The sequence below is a fragment of the Macrotis lagotis genome, chromosome 3, assembly GCF_037893015.1.
Source record: "Macrotis lagotis isolate mMagLag1 chromosome 3, bilby.v1.9.chrom.fasta, whole genome shotgun sequence".
Taxonomy (NCBI): Eukaryota; Metazoa; Chordata; class Mammalia; order Peramelemorphia; family Peramelidae; genus Macrotis; species Macrotis lagotis.
In genome coordinates, this window is record NC_133660.1 from 217,564,881 (window position 1) to 217,580,403 (window position 15,523).

The window sequence follows — 15,523 nt, forward strand, 5'->3', positions numbered from 1 at the left end:
TTGTTGATTTCCCTTAAAAGTTAAATGTGTCCAAAAGTTATGGTGAAATGAAGATTTCATTTGAGATTTACTATAGAATGTCATTAATACTCAGCACAATAAGTTACTCAGACTTACCTTTGTACACAATTCCAAAATAGCATTCTTTATCATTTTACCTGCTTGTTCGCCAGAAAAATATCCACCTGCAAGTATACATAGCATTATATGTATCAATACATATATACAGTAATACAAATAAGAATGGATTACATTTTAGAAATTGTCCTGGATTCTAAATTAATAGAACAGTTTTAAAATATTCATGTAACCATGAAAATAGTTTCCAAACTATCAGGCCCACAAAAGTACTATTTATTCTGTTAAATGTTAGCTTCGTTTTTCCATAACTTAATCTGTCTTTCATTTATCTTTGTTCCATTAGAACCATATCACGAATTTCTAATATTTTAATACTGCTTTATGTTTTCATATCTGGTATTCCATTTAAATCTCACAAAAACCCTATGTGGGATATAAGGCAGGATTTATAATTTCCATTTTTCATAGATTGAAAAAGGTTGAATGATTTTTCTTAGGATCTCCTAATTCCTAGTTCTTTTCCAACAATATATAAAAATTTCATAGCCTCAGGGCTATGAAAATTAAAACAAGAGGTTCTCAATTTAGGCTCTGTGAACTTGTGCTTACATGTATATATTCACACATACATATATTGAAAACTAATTCAATATAATTGGTTTCCTTTGGTAATCCTAGGTATTTTATTTCACATATTTAAAAGCATTATTCTGAAAAGGGGTCCAAAGGCTTCATCAGACTGTCATTGAGGACTATGACACAAAAAATGCTTTCATTTTTAACATTTATTATTGTGAAAAACAAATTAAAAAGAATTTTTATGAAATAATAAATGGGTACTTCTCACAAAGCTACATAATTATTGAGCATCTGAGGCTGGATTTGAACTCAGGTACTCCTCACTCCAGGGTCAGTGCTCTATCCACTGCACCACCTAGCCTCCCCCCTATTAACTTTTAATAAATTATTTTGAAAAAGGATGAATACAGAGTGACATCTCTGTGACTACAAAACATGGTAAGCAATTGGGGCAATAAAATTCCAAGTTGATTAGTACAGACAAAAAGAAAATTTTATATGGCTGTTCAAAAAGGCAGAGTACTAGCAAATAATTTCAATGTGCAAAAGTGTATGGTATATATCTCACTCTGATTTGTCTTTTACTCTTTCTATTTGATTATTTTTAGAGTATATCTTTATTATGGCTATTTTTAGAGTATAGATTTAGATTCAGAGTATAGATTTTAGAGTATAAATATAGATTTTTAGAGCATAATTTGATATTTTTAGGGTATAATTTTGTTATGGTTAGTGCCCCATATTATCCTCAAGTTGAAGTATCAAACTGAGAGAAGGCCACAATGTGAGTGGGTAATATCAACTTAAGCAAAAATGGACTCTGTTGGTTTCCCTCTCAATGAGAATATTTCTCATTTTCAAAAACCATGGGTACTGCTGCTTTTGTGTCATATGATAAAGGGAAGACTCACCTTGATAGAACACTGCCATATGTTTACTTAGAGCCCAGAGTCCATATAAAGCACTGAGACGCTTCAGGACAGGTTGAAGAGGTGCTGGTGTACTGGATTGGTGAGTAAAGTCATGATATCTCTGTAACACTGTGTGTTCAATGAAAACAAGAGCGAGGGTATGGCAGTAGTACACCTTGAAAAAAAATCACATAAAAAGAACTTACCCAGCATTCATTCATACAATGCCTAAAGCAGCTTTCCTGAGCAGTGTGGGAAAAGTAGAGGGCTGTCCTAGAAGCCTAGGAGACCAAGGTTCACAGGCTGCTTCTGGTGTGTCCTGGCTGATGACTCTAGACAAGTCATTTAAACTCTTGGTGCTTGGGTTAACTCTTTAAGACCTGAAATTGCTGACCTGTGATAGCAAAGGGAGCTTTCTCATTTTCGACTTCTTTATCCCAATGAAATCATAGGTCAAGTCCTTACTTCCTCTGTTTAATTCATAGACTCTAAGATATAAAGACAATTAAGAAATGGTCCTTGACCTCAAAGGGCATATATTTTAGTTGGGAAGTTAAAATATGTACACAAATAATTGTATGATAAATTATAACATGATAAATGCAGAAGAAGGGAAAAGATGATCTTTGGGAAAGGAATGAGGGCAGCTGCTGGCAAGACACAAGCTTTCCAGAAGAAGGTATCATTTGAGATGGAAGGAGACCTGTCACAGAACTAAGTGAGTACGGTGTGGTGAGTAAAGGAAGGATTCAGGCAATGGCAAATAAGCAATAGTGAGACTTTGGGGGATTTCATAAAAATTCTGCTGTGATAACTGAGAAAATCTTTGGAAACATTCTGAGAAATGTAGTTTAGAAGAGATGCTAAAAGCACTTAACTAAAATGAAAGAATTTTCAATCACAGTATATAATGAGTAATACCACAAAAACTTTCATGGGAGACAGCAGTTACTTAAGTGTAGAAAATGGAACTATGGCATCACGCTGGACAGTCAGAAACAAAACTAAGACTAGTATTTTAAAATGTAAACAGGGGCAGCTAGGTGGAGCAGTAGATAGAGCATCTGCCCTGGAATCAGGAGGAACTGAGCTCAAATCCAGCCTCAGACACTTCGTAATTAAGCTATATGACCTTAGGCAAGTCACTTATTCCCAATGCCTTGCAAAATAAGCAAACAAAAAAATAAAAAGTAAATAGACCACAGGATGTCTGAAGAATGCTTGACAATTGCATATTGGAAATACATGCTAAAGATAAAAAAAAACAGATTGCATGTTAAATGGGTAAAAGGTGACCTAGAAAATATATGTGTATCTACACATAAAATTTTAAAATTCCACAAGAACAAGGAATGCTCCTAAAATCTGGCAAGTCAGGAGTAAATAGTCAAGTCAGAACAAAAAAAAAATCTTTCAAAGACATCAAAACCAAAAATACATAGGAAATAACATGCACTAGATGATTTTTCTAGTCCTTTCTAAGTTTGGTATCTATGGATTCACAATTCTAAGATCATCACTCTAAGTTTCTATATTATCCTAACTAAATTTTTCTTGCTTTTATATTCTAGTACACTATTCACTGGACCTCCTTTCTTAAGGAACTCTATATTTCACTCATAATCTTCCTCTCCTCAATACATGTCCTAACTTCAATATCCTGTTTTAATTTTCCTTGAAAATAGTTTCCTCCAAATTCATCAATTTCCTTATCAATATAGTCAATCATAAGAGTGCTTATGCCTTAGAGACTTGTTTTTTTATCCCAAACCATTTTACTTCTGTTAAAAAATAAAAAACTATTTTAATTGTGAAATTGCCTTCTTTGATCATAAACTATACTTTCATCTTTCCTGCTGATTCATTCCTCCTAAATATTCTTTGTCCTTATAGTGATTTCTAATTCCTCCATTCATTCTTTTACTATTCTGTTGTTCCTGTTTTGATCCAAATTTCCTCTCTCCACAGACCAACCCAATAATTAATTAATGAGTTAATTTCAGAACTTTCTTTCAAATTTTATTAAATTTATCAAACTGAGAAAGCTAACACATAGGGGTAGCTAGATGACGCAGTGGATAGAGCACTGGTGCTGGACTCAGGAGTACCTGAATTCAAATCCAGACTCAGACACTTAATAATTGCCTAGCTGTGTGGCCTTGGGCAAGCCACTAAACCCCATTGCCTTGCAAAAAAAGAAAGAAGAAAGCTAACACATGTGTAATGTGAAGATGATGATGATTCTGATTTTCTCCTTCAAAAAGCAAAAAAAGGAGCAAGAAGAACATCAATGTTGTCCTAATTCTAACCAGATCACGGAACTAATTGCAAAAGTAGAAATAATAGGAACTTTCAGATCAAGTGATCACCTTATCATCATGGAGTTAAAGAGAAGTTAAAGTCATGAATGTAGTTTAATATTATTATGTGCTCTTGATTAGAAGAAGCCTTCAAAGTGTTTAGAGAAAGAATAACTAGGATTCAATGCCCTAATATTTTGCAGAGGAAGTTGACCTAAGAAGCACGTTAAAATCTCAAAAAAAAGCAATTTTGAAGATCTTTAAAAGAAGAAATAATTCTAACAAAAAGGACAAAGGAGAACTGTCTGAAAGCACTAATGCAGGCAATGGTAAATAGGCAATAGGAAGCAATACATTAACAAACAGACTAAAAAAGTATAGAAGATGGAAAATAACAGGATGCATATGAGTTGTCTGATTATATAATTCCTGTGTTAGGATATTAGAGCACACGATAAAATGATAATGGTGATGAATGTGAAGGGGCTTTTACCTTGTTTTATTTTAGCTACAGTGTGGCCAAGAAGAGGATCAAAGAAATGGCTGGCTGTGGATGATGACTGTTGAAGACGAAACACAGAAATCATTTATGTTTACTTTTCCAAAGAGATTCTTCCTTAGATGAGGAAAGTCATTGGGGAGTAGAAACCTAAGATAAGTGAGGAGGTGGTTATAAAACATCTCTCTACCCTTCAAGACTCAAGTGACTAGGCCTAGATGAATTAGATATTAAGTCTATTGAAAGAACTTGCTGATGTGACTGCTGACCTATGTTAGCTATACTCAACTACACAATTTAATTAATTTTAAGGGTGCCAGGAAAGACTGTCTACTCCTCTCCCAAATTTATTCCAAACTCATCTGACTGATAACTGAAATTCCATGAAGATTCATTTCTCTGACTTAAGGATTTGTCACTTGTAAAAAAAATATGGTGGGGGTAATACATTAATCCTATCAATAATTTATTTATTTAATGTGAATGATCTCATCAAATCCTTTCCTAGGGGAAAATTTTCTAATATTAGGGAAAAAACAACTTGAATTAACTGAGGAGAGATGTCACCATGATTTGGGAGGATAAAATTTTGAAGCAGGAAGGGGAAGTTGGGATTGCCAAGGCAAACTTTAACCACTTCCCTCAAGGCTGATCTGGGATTTGAATACATGCTAATCTAACAATCATTTAAAGCCCTAAAGAGTCATTGATCTTTTTTTCCTGATTTAGTGATTCCAAAAAAGTACTTAACCAGAATTCCAAGTATGGATATTTCAAAATTACTGGTTGGTAATGTCTACCTAAGAACATTCAAGGGGAAAACAATCTTCAAAACCCTCAGTTGTACTGCTTTGTTATTTATGAAATACAATCTTTTAAAAGGAGAAAAGCTCACTAACATCTTAAGGAGTAATGCTTAATGAATATTAGCCAATACAACCTTTCCAAATTAACTTTGAAATAACTGGTTGATATCAAGTATGTCATACCTTGTATGCTGACATAATAACCCACGTCTATGTATAACACTTCTAGGTTCAAAAAATATTTTTCCACAATCTCCCAAGAAGTACCATCTCATGCAATAATAATAATAATAATGAAGAACATGTAACATTTTAAAGTTTATAAACACTTCCTAAACATATTCTCATGGGAGCCTTACAACAATACTATGAAATGATAACTTAGTTCAAGTTGGCTACTAACATGTCATGTGACAGTTGGTTGTCAAGGATCAAAGAATGTATTTTATCATAGAAAAAATGATTGTAAAAGCTGATTCAGTTCCCAGGCTGGTCTACAAAAACAATCATTTCACCCAAACATTTAAGTTTTACTTCAATATCAAATCACCTTAGAGAGTGTTCAAATTTTTGGAGACTGTTAAATAAATACAACTTCTGGAGGCCCCTATTAAACTGGAAAAGCCTGTGCAGAGATCCAATGAGGAGCTTTCCTTGAGTCCTTTTTTTCTTTTTTTAAAAATATTTTATTAGTTTTCCAATTATATACAATAGTTGTTTCTACCTATCACTTTGTAAGGTTTTGAATTTTACAATTTCTCCCCCACCCTCCCTTCCCTCCCCATCTCCCCACAGAAGGCAATCTGATAATCTTTACATTTTTCCATACTATACATTGATTGAAATGGAATGTGTTGAGAGAGAAATCATATCCTTGAGGAGAAAATAAGATATTAGAGATAGCAAAATCATGTTGAATATGAGATGCTTTAAAAAAAATGAAGGTAATAGACTTTGGTCTTTGTTTAAACTCCACAGTTCTTTTGTTCTTTTTCGTTTTTGGCAAGTGGGGTTAAGTGACTTGCCCAAGTTCACATAACTAGGCAATTATTGTGTGTTTGAGCTCAGGTCCTCCTGACTCCAGGGCTGGTGCTCTATCTACCTACCCCTCCACAGTTCTTTCTATGGATATTTGTGGTATCCTCCATCGTAGGTACTCTAAATTTTTCCCTTATTATGGCATTGATGGAATGAACAAGTACATTAAGGTTGATCATCACCCCCGTGTTGCTTTTAGGGTGTACAATGTTCCTCTGGTTCTGCTCATCTCACTCAACATCAGTTCATGCAAGTCTTTCAAGGGTTCTCTGAAATCCCATCCTTCTTGGTTTCTAAAAGAACAAAAGTGTTCCATAACATACATAAACCACAATTTGTTCAGCCATTCTCCAGTTGAGGGACATTCATTCAATCTCCAATTCTTTGCTAGCATGAACAGGGCTGCTATGAATATTTTTTGTACAAATGATGTTTTTTACCCTTTTGCATGATCTCTTCAGGGTATAGACCCAATAATGGTATTACTGGATCAAAGGGTATGCACATTTTTATTGCTCTTTGGGCATAATTCAAGAATGCTCTTTAGAAAGGTTGGATGAGTTCACAACTCCACCAAAAATGCATTAGTGTCCGAAGATATCCCATATCCTTTCCAACATGGAACATTGTCCTTTCTAGTAATATTGACCAATCTGATAGGTGTGAGATAGCATCTCAGAGCTACTTTAATTTGCATTTCTATTATCAGTAATGATTTAGAGCAATTTTTCATATGACTATGGATAGCTTTGATCTCATCTGTAAATTGCCTTTGCATATACTTTGACCATTTTCATTTGGAGAATGGCTTGTTTTTTTTTATTAATTTGACTCAGTTCTTAGTATATTTTAGAAATAAGTCCTTTGTCAGAAATACTAGTTGCAAAAACTGTTTCCCAATTTGCTTCATTTCTTTTGATCTTGGTTACAGTGGTTTTGTTTGTGCAAAAGCTTTTTAACATAATCAAAATTATCTAATTTGTTTTTAATGATGTTCTTCATCTCTTCCTTGGTCATAAACTGCTTCCCTTTCCATAGATCTTACAGGTAAACTATTCCTTGATCTCCTAGTTTGCTTATAATATTGTCTTTTATGTCTAAAGCCTGTACCCATTTTGATCTTATCTTGGTATCTTGGTCTAGGGTGTGAGATGTTGGTCCAATACAAGTTTCTGCTATACTAACTTTGAATTTTCCCAACAGTTTTTAGTCAAAGAGAGTTGTTATCCCAGAAGTTGGACTCTCTGGGTTTATCAAACAGTAGATTACTATAATTATTTCCTGCTATTGCACACAGTCTCTTCCACTGATTCACCACTCTTATTTTTTAGCCAATACCAGACAGTTTTGATGACTGATGCTTTATAATATAATTTTAGATCTGATAAGGCTAAGCCACTTCTGCACTTTTTTTCCATTAAATCCCTGGAAATTCTTGATTTTTTTGTTTCTTCATATGAATTTAGATGCAATTATTTCTAGCTCATTAAAGTAATTCTTTGGAAGTTTGATTGGTAAGGTACTAAATGAGTAGTTTATTATACATGAGCAATTGATATTTGCCCAGTTTTTTAAATCTCATTTGTTTGTGAGAGAAATGTTTTGCAGTTGCTTTCACAGAATTTCTCACTCTGCCTTGGCAGGTAGACTCCCAACTATTTTATATTATCCAAAGTTACTTTGAATGGAATTTCTCTTTCTAGCTCTTGCTGCTATATCTTTCTAGTAATATCTAGAAATGCTGAGGATTTATGAGGGCCTATTTTGTATCCAGTGACTTTGCTAAAGATGCTAATTTATTATAGTAGGTTTTTAGATTTTTTAGGATCCTCTAGGTATACTATCATGTAATCTGCAGAGTGAGAGTTTTGTTTCTTCCTTCCCAATTCTAATTCCTTCAATTTCTTTTTTGTCTCTTATTGTCAAAGCTAACATTCCAAATACAATATTGAATAGTAGTGGTGAAAATGGGCATCCTTGTTTCACCCCTGATCTTACTGGAAATGCCTCTAGTTCATCCTCATTGAATATAATGCTTGATGATGGTTTCAGAGAGTACTGTTTACCATTCTAAGGAGCAATCCATCTATTTCTATGCTTTCTAGTGTTTTTAGTAGGAATGGGTGCTGTATTTTGTCAAAGGCTTTTTCAGCATCTATTGAGATTATCAATCATATGATTTCTTTTAGGTTTGTTACTGATATAGTCAATTATACTAACAGTTTTCCTAATATTGAACCAACACTCCATTACTAGGATAAATCCTGCTTAGTCACAGTGTATTATCCTAGTGATAACTTCTTGCAATCGCTTTGCTAAGATTTTATTTAAGATTTTTGCATTCATATTCATTAGGCAAATTGGTCTATAATTTTCTGCTTTGACTCTTCCTGGTTTGGGTATCAGCACCATTATGGTGGCATAGAAGGAATTATGCAGAGTTCCATCTTCACCTACTTTCCAAGGAGTTTATATAGAATTGGAACCAATTCCTCCTTAAATGCTTATAGAATTTACTTGTGAATCTGTCTGATCCTGGAGATTTTTTCTTAGGGAGTTCAATGATAGCTTGTTGAATTTCTTTTTCTAAGATAGGGTTATTTAGGTATTTAATTTCCTCTTCATTTAACCTGGAATACTTATATTCATCCATTTCACTTAGATTATCAAATTTATTGGCATAGAGTTGGGAAAAATAATTCTGAATTATTATTTAAATTTCCTCACTGTTGTGAGCTCACCTTTTTTCATTTATGACACTAGTAATTTGGTTATCTTATTTCTTTTTTAATCAAATTTTTGATTTTTAATCAGATTTTCATAAAACCAGCTCTTGGTTTTATTAGTTCAATAGTTTTCTTTCTTTAAATTGTATTAATTTTTAGAATTTCTAACTTGGTATGTAATTGAGGGTTTTTGATTTGTTCTTTCTCTTAATTTTTTTAGTTGCACGCTTTGTTCATTAATTTTATCTTTATTTTATTCATGTAAGCAGTTAAAGATTTAGTATATCCCCTAATAACTGCCTTGGCGATATTCATAAGTTTTGGTATGTTGTCTCGTTATTGTCATCATCTAGGATGAAATCATTCTCTCTATAATTTGTTGTTTGATCTACTTATTCTTTAAAATGAGGTTATTTAGTTTCTAATTAGTTTTAGATCTCTCTCTCCATGGCCCATTACTGCACATGATTTTTATTGCATTATGATCTGAGAAGGAAGTATTCACTATTTCTACCTTTATGCATTTGATTATAAGGTTTTTATGCATTAGTACATGGTCAATTTTTGTCTAAGGGCCATGTATTGCAGGAAAAAAAAGCATATTTTTTTCTATTCCTATTCAATTTTCTCCAAAGGTCTATAATGTCTATGTTTTCTAACATTCTGTTTACCTCCTTAACTTCCTTCCTGTTTATTACATCATTAGATTCATCTAAATCTGAGAGAGGAGGGTTGAGATCTCCCACTAATAGAATTCTACTGTTTATGTCTTCCTGTAACTCATTCAGCTTCTCCTCTAAGAATTTGGATGCCTTACTACTTGGTGCAAACATATTTAATGTTGAAATTGTGACAATGACTATGGTACCTTTTAAGAAGATATAGTTTCCTTCCTGAGATCTATTTTAGCAGCTGCTTTGTCTAAGGATGGCTACCTCTGCCTTTTTCATTTTGGCTGAAGCATGATACATTCTACTCCAAACTTTTACCTTTAGTCTATACATTATTTCTCTGCTTCAAATGAGTTTCTTGTAATCAGCAAATTGTAGGATTCCCACTCTGCTATTCATTTATATTTTATGGGAAAGTTCCACCAATTCACATTCAAAGTTATAATAACTAACTCTTTATTGCCTTCCATGCTATCTTCCCTCTATTTGTATTTTTCCCCTTTTTTCACTTTAGCTATATTTGACTTCTGAATACCACCTCCTTCAGTGTGTTTGCTCCCTTATAGCCATCCCTCCCCTATCTTTCCCCCTTTCCCTTTGCCCCTCTTCCTCCCTTTTCTTATGTTAGTTCCACTTTTCCTCCCACCTTCCTCTTTCCCCTTTCTCCTTTCAATATTTGAAAGGATGAGAGAAAGATTCAGTCAGTTCTCACACCCTCCCTTCCCCTCTATTGCAATAGGTCCTTTGTACTTCTTCATGTAATGTGATTTACCCCATTAAATCACTTCCATCCATCCATCTCTTTATTGACCCCTCTTTTTAAGGAGATACTGTTTTTAAAAAGCTATAATTCTTAAGCGTTATGAAAATCTTTCTCCCAGATGGGGATATAGCAAGTTTCATCTTATTGGAAAGCAATATTTTTTATCTTTTCCCATCTTTTACCTTTTCATGTGTCTCTTGAGTCTCCTGCTTAAAGTCCAAATTTTCTTTTTTTATTTAATATTTATTTATTTTTCATTTTGTACAAATAATGTTTTTTATACATTAACAACATATCCTTGTTTAAGAGTAAAAAAAATACCCCCTCTCTCAAAAAATATAGATTTGCTTGAGCAATAAAGTAAAAGGGAAAGAAAAAAATTAAAATTAAAATTAAAAAAATAACAATAATAATTGTAGGTATGGCCGGGTAGTGCAGTGGATGGAGCACCTGCCCTGGAGCCAGAAGCACCTGAGCCCATATCCGGCCCTGTACACCCAACAATCACCCAGCTGTGTGACATGCAAGCCACCCCAACCCCACTGCCCTGCAAAAACCAAAAAAAGAATAAAAAGATCCCAAATAAAATAAAATAGTGATAATAGTAGGGGTGGTTGGGTGGAGGACAGAACACTGGCCCTTGAGCCTGGAGCACCTGGGTCCAAATCTGGCCTCAGACACCCAATGGTCACCCTGCTATGTGGCCCAAGGCAGGCCACTCAGCCCCATTTTCCCTGCATCCCCCAACCAAATAATAAAAATAATAAATGTGCTTCAGTCTGTATTCCAACACCACCAACTCTGTTGCGGATGGATCACATTCTTTATGATAAGTCCATCACAAAAGTTACTTCCATAATTTTCCCCCATTGCCATTGCTGATTGTAGCTCCCTCCTTTGGTATTTCTCCACTACCATGTACTATATTTTCTCTCTCCTTTCACTCTGACTCTGCTGTAGGGCAGCTAAGTGGTGCAGCAGACAGATCCCTGGTCCTGGGGCCAAGAGACCCCAAGTCCCCATACCACCCCTTAGGCCCAGCATCTACCTGGCCCTATGGTCCTGGACAGGCCATCCAATCCCAGACCCTTGCAAGAAGTAAAAAAGAAAATGTGTTATATCTGGCCACTCTCCCCCCATGGTCCATCCTCTCCTCCATCATTCACATCCCCACCCCTTCCTGTTGTCCCCCTTCTCTCCTTCTTACTCCACATCTCTATACCCCATTGAGTATATATGCTGTTTCCTCTCCTAGCCACCTCTGATGAGAGCGAATATTCCTTCATTCCCCCTTGCCTTCCCCCTTCTATATCATTGCAATAGCTCATTGTAATAAAGAAAAAATCTTATTATATGAAATATCTTAGCCTATTCCTCCTCTCCTTTTTCTTTCTCCCATTACATTTCCCTTTTGTTCTATTCACTACATTTTTACACCACAATATATCTTCAAATTCAATTTTCTCTTGTGCTTCATCTATAAAAGCTCCTTCTACTTGCTCTGTTAATTGAGAAGGCTAATATGAGCATTATCAGTGTCATTTTTCTATATAGGAATACATGCAGTTCAACATCATTAAGTCCCTCATATTTTCCCTTTCTCCTCCACTCTCTATGCTTCACCTAAGTCCTGTATTTGAAGATCAAACCTTCTGTTCAGCTCTGGCCATTCCAACAAGAACATTTGAAATTCCTTTGGTTCATTGAAAGTCCATCTTTTTTCCTGTAAGAGGACATTCAGTTTTGCTGGGTAGTTGATTCCTGGGTTCATTCTAAGCTCTTTTACCTTCCAGTATAATATATTCCAAGCCCTAGGAGCTTTTAATGTAGTTGCTGCTAAGTCCTGTGAGATCCTGATTGAAGCACCATGATATCTGAATTGCATCCTTCTGGCTGATTGTAATACTTTCTCTTTGACTTGGGAGTTCTGGAACTTGGCTACAATATTCCTGGGGGTTGGTATTTTGGGATCTCTTTCTTGGGGGGGGGTCATTGGATTTTCTCCATTTCTATTTTGCCCTCTGCTTCTAGGATATCAGGGCAATTTTCCTGTAGTAATTCTTTGAAAATAATGTCAAGGTTCTTTTCCTGATCATGACATTCAGGTATTCCAATAATTTTTAGATTATCTTTCCTAAATCTGTTTTCCATATCAGCTGTTTTTTCAATGAGATGTTTCACATTTCCTTCTAATTTTTCATTCTTTTGGTTTTGAAGTATTGAGTCCTGACTTCTCGTAAATTCATCAATCTCCCTGAGTTCTATTCTTTGTCTGAATGATTTCTTTTCCTCAGAGACCTTTCTTATCTCTTTTTCCATCTGGCCAATTCTGTTTTTTAAAGCATTCTTCTCCTCAATAACTTTTTGACCTGTTTTATCCATTTGACCTAAGCTGGTTTTTAGCATGCTATTTTCTTCAGCATTTTTTTGGATTTCCTTGACTAAGCTGCTGACTTCATTTTCTTGTTTTTCCTGCATTTCTCTGACTTCTTTTCCCCATTTTTCTTCCATCTCCCTCATTTGATTTTCAAAGTCTTTTTTGAGCTTTGTCATAGCCTGATCCCAATTTGTTTTTCTTGGAGTCTTTAGATGTAGGAGCTTGTGCTTCCTCATCTTCAGACTGAGTGTTTTGATCCTTCTTGGGCTCACATGGAAAATATTTCTCAATGGTATTCCTCTTTTGTCTCTGCTTGCTCATTTTCCCAGCCTAAGCCTGTTTTGGGGGTGCTTCCTGAGCTTTTGGGACACTCCCACAAGGATCTCAGTGTGTAAGGCTCTGACCTCCCTCCTGATCTGTGAATGACCTTTAGCGTCCCCCTCTGCCACGGGGCTGAGTTGGGGGGGGCCTGCTGTTCTATGGGGGGGGCCCTAGACTGCAATCAGGATCTGAATGTGGTCAGAACCCCAGAGTCCTGTTCCAGGGACAGAGGAAAGAGCTCAGCAGTCTCTCTGTTCACTCCCCTCCCTAGGTTCAATGCGCTAATGCCCTGGGGGTTTCTACTTACCAGCTATGCCTGCTTCTGTTTCCTGGATCTGGGCTGCTGCAAGACCACATTGCTTGCTGTGTGCCCTGAGGGCTTGGCTTCACATGCTCACTGTGGCAGAGGTCACCCCTGCTCCCCCAGGTTGTGCCTGCTACTACCCCCGGTATAGCTCAGGAAACTTCCCCACTGCTGTGAGCTGTGGCTCTCAGTGCCCTAGGGCTGCCTCCGGGAGACTGAAGTTCTTTTGCTCTGGCAGGCCAACCCTCTGGCGGGTTGCCCCTCCAACCCTAGGGAGCAGAGCCTTTCTGTTCTTTTCCAGCTTATCTTGAGAAGGAGAACTGCATCACTGGATTGCTCCGTGGGTTCTGTCTCTCGAAAATTTAGTTCGAGTCCTTAGTTTATAAGTTTTATGAGAGAGGGCCTAAGAGATGTTCCTCTCTTGTTGCCATATTGGCTCCGCCCCAAGTCCAAATTTTCTATTTAGCTCTGGTCTTTTAGTCAGGAAAAGTTGGAACTGTCCTCTTTCATTAAATGTTCATCTTTTCCATTGGGAGAGAAGACTCAGTTTTGCAGGATAGTGAATTCTTGGCTACATTCCAAGCTCCCTTCCTCTTCAGAATACAGTATTTCATGCCCTTCAATCCCTTAATGTTGATGCAGCTGGGTCCTGTGTAATACTTAATGTGGTTCCTTGCTATCTAAATTGTTTTTTCTGGCTGCTTATAGGATCTTCTCTTTTATCCAATAGGTCTGGCATTTGGCCACAATATTCCTTGGTATTTTTCATTTGGGGATCCCTTTCAGGAGGGGATCGATGTATACTTTCTTTTTTTTTAATTTTTTGCAAGGCAATGGGGTTAAGTGGATTGCCCAAGGCCACACAGCTAGGTAATTATTAAGTGTCTGAGTCCAGATTTGAGCTCAGGTGCTCCTGAATCCAGAGCTGGTGCTTTATCCACTGCACCACCTAGATGCCCCTGATGCATACTTTCAACAACTATTTTGCCTTCTGGTTCTGTGATTTCCAGGCAATTAAAGATCCTGAAATATTGATCAAGGTTTTTTTTTTAATCTGAAATGTGTACAGGAAGTCCAATGATTCTTAAGTTGTCTCTTCTGGATCTATTCTTTAGGTCAGTAGTTTTGGTGATGAGCTATTTTATATTTTCTTCTATGTTTTTGATTTTTTGGTTTTGTTTAACAGATTCTTGTTGTCTCATGAAGCAATTAGTTTCCACAGAATCTACTTTTTTTAAAGAAGATATTCTTCATTGACCTTTTGTAACTCCTTTTCCAATTGGTCATTTCTATTTCTGAAGGAGTTTTCTGCTCAATTGTGATTTCGAAAGAATTATTTTCTTCTTGCACATGTCCAACTGTATTTTCCAAGGATTTTTTTTCTTTTTGCAAGGTGTTAATTTTCTCTTGCAAGAAGTTAATTTTCTCTTGGATTTCTTTTCCCGATTTTTCCAATTAAATTTTTAAACTACTCTTGGGTTTCTTTTCCCAGTTTTTCCAGTTGATATTTAAATTCCTTCCAGATATCTTCTAGGAAAACTTTCTTGGCTGAAGACCAATTCATATTTACCTGAGAAGTTCTAGATCTCTCTGAATTATGATCTTTGTCTTCAAGGAAGCTTTCAATGGTCCCCCTTTCTGCTGGCCTTTCTTCATTTTCCTAGGATCTTGTCTTGAGAGAGGGGCTGGTTCACAGATCTTGGGGTTTGGAAGCCTAGAAGCTTTGCTCACCAGGCTTAGTAACTCAAAATGGGAGGGCCACTATGGGGCTCTAGAGGCTATTTCTGAAGTGTCTGTGACCTTGAGTTGTGGCCCAATCCCTAGGCCTGGGGGATGAGAGGGAGCAGCAGGGTCTGAATTATCCTTGAACAATGTGTACTGGACCCTTGGGCTAGACAGTTAATCTCCTTATTATTCACTCAGTACTGAGAGAGATCTGCTGCCCACACCTGAGCCTAGGGGTGAGGGTGGGTGGGGAGGTTGTTACTGTGTTTGTTCTGGGAAGGGTCCCTTGCTCTCACAGGGATGGGGGGGTCAAGGTGAATTCTGCTGAAAATTTAGGGCAAATGGTCCTGGTCTTTCAGGCCAGTGGAGCTGAATGGATTGATGCCTAGCTGCTGTGCTGGAGATCTCCTGCTTGCTGTGCT

The 15,523-nt window shown here is 36.3% G+C and overlaps 1 protein-coding gene across 3 annotated transcripts in view; it reads right to left on the reverse strand.

Annotated features, from left to right (window-relative positions):
• The window catches only part of ACOX3 (acyl-CoA oxidase 3, pristanoyl), a 272,680-nt gene that overhangs the window by 180,456 nt on the left and 76,701 nt on the right, over positions 1–15,523 (reverse strand). The window contains exons 15-16 of one of the 3 annotated variants that reach the window (XM_074229852.1): positions 1,572–1,746; positions 118–185 (exon numbers count right to left, since the gene is read on the reverse strand). The exons of the other annotated variants lie outside the window; for them this stretch is intronic. Of the exons in view, the coding sequence (XP_074085953.1) occupies positions 118–185; positions 1,572–1,746 (243 nt within the window). The remainder of the gene's footprint in view (positions 1–117; positions 186–1,571; positions 1,747–15,523) is intronic. 3 annotated transcript variants of the gene reach the window in all.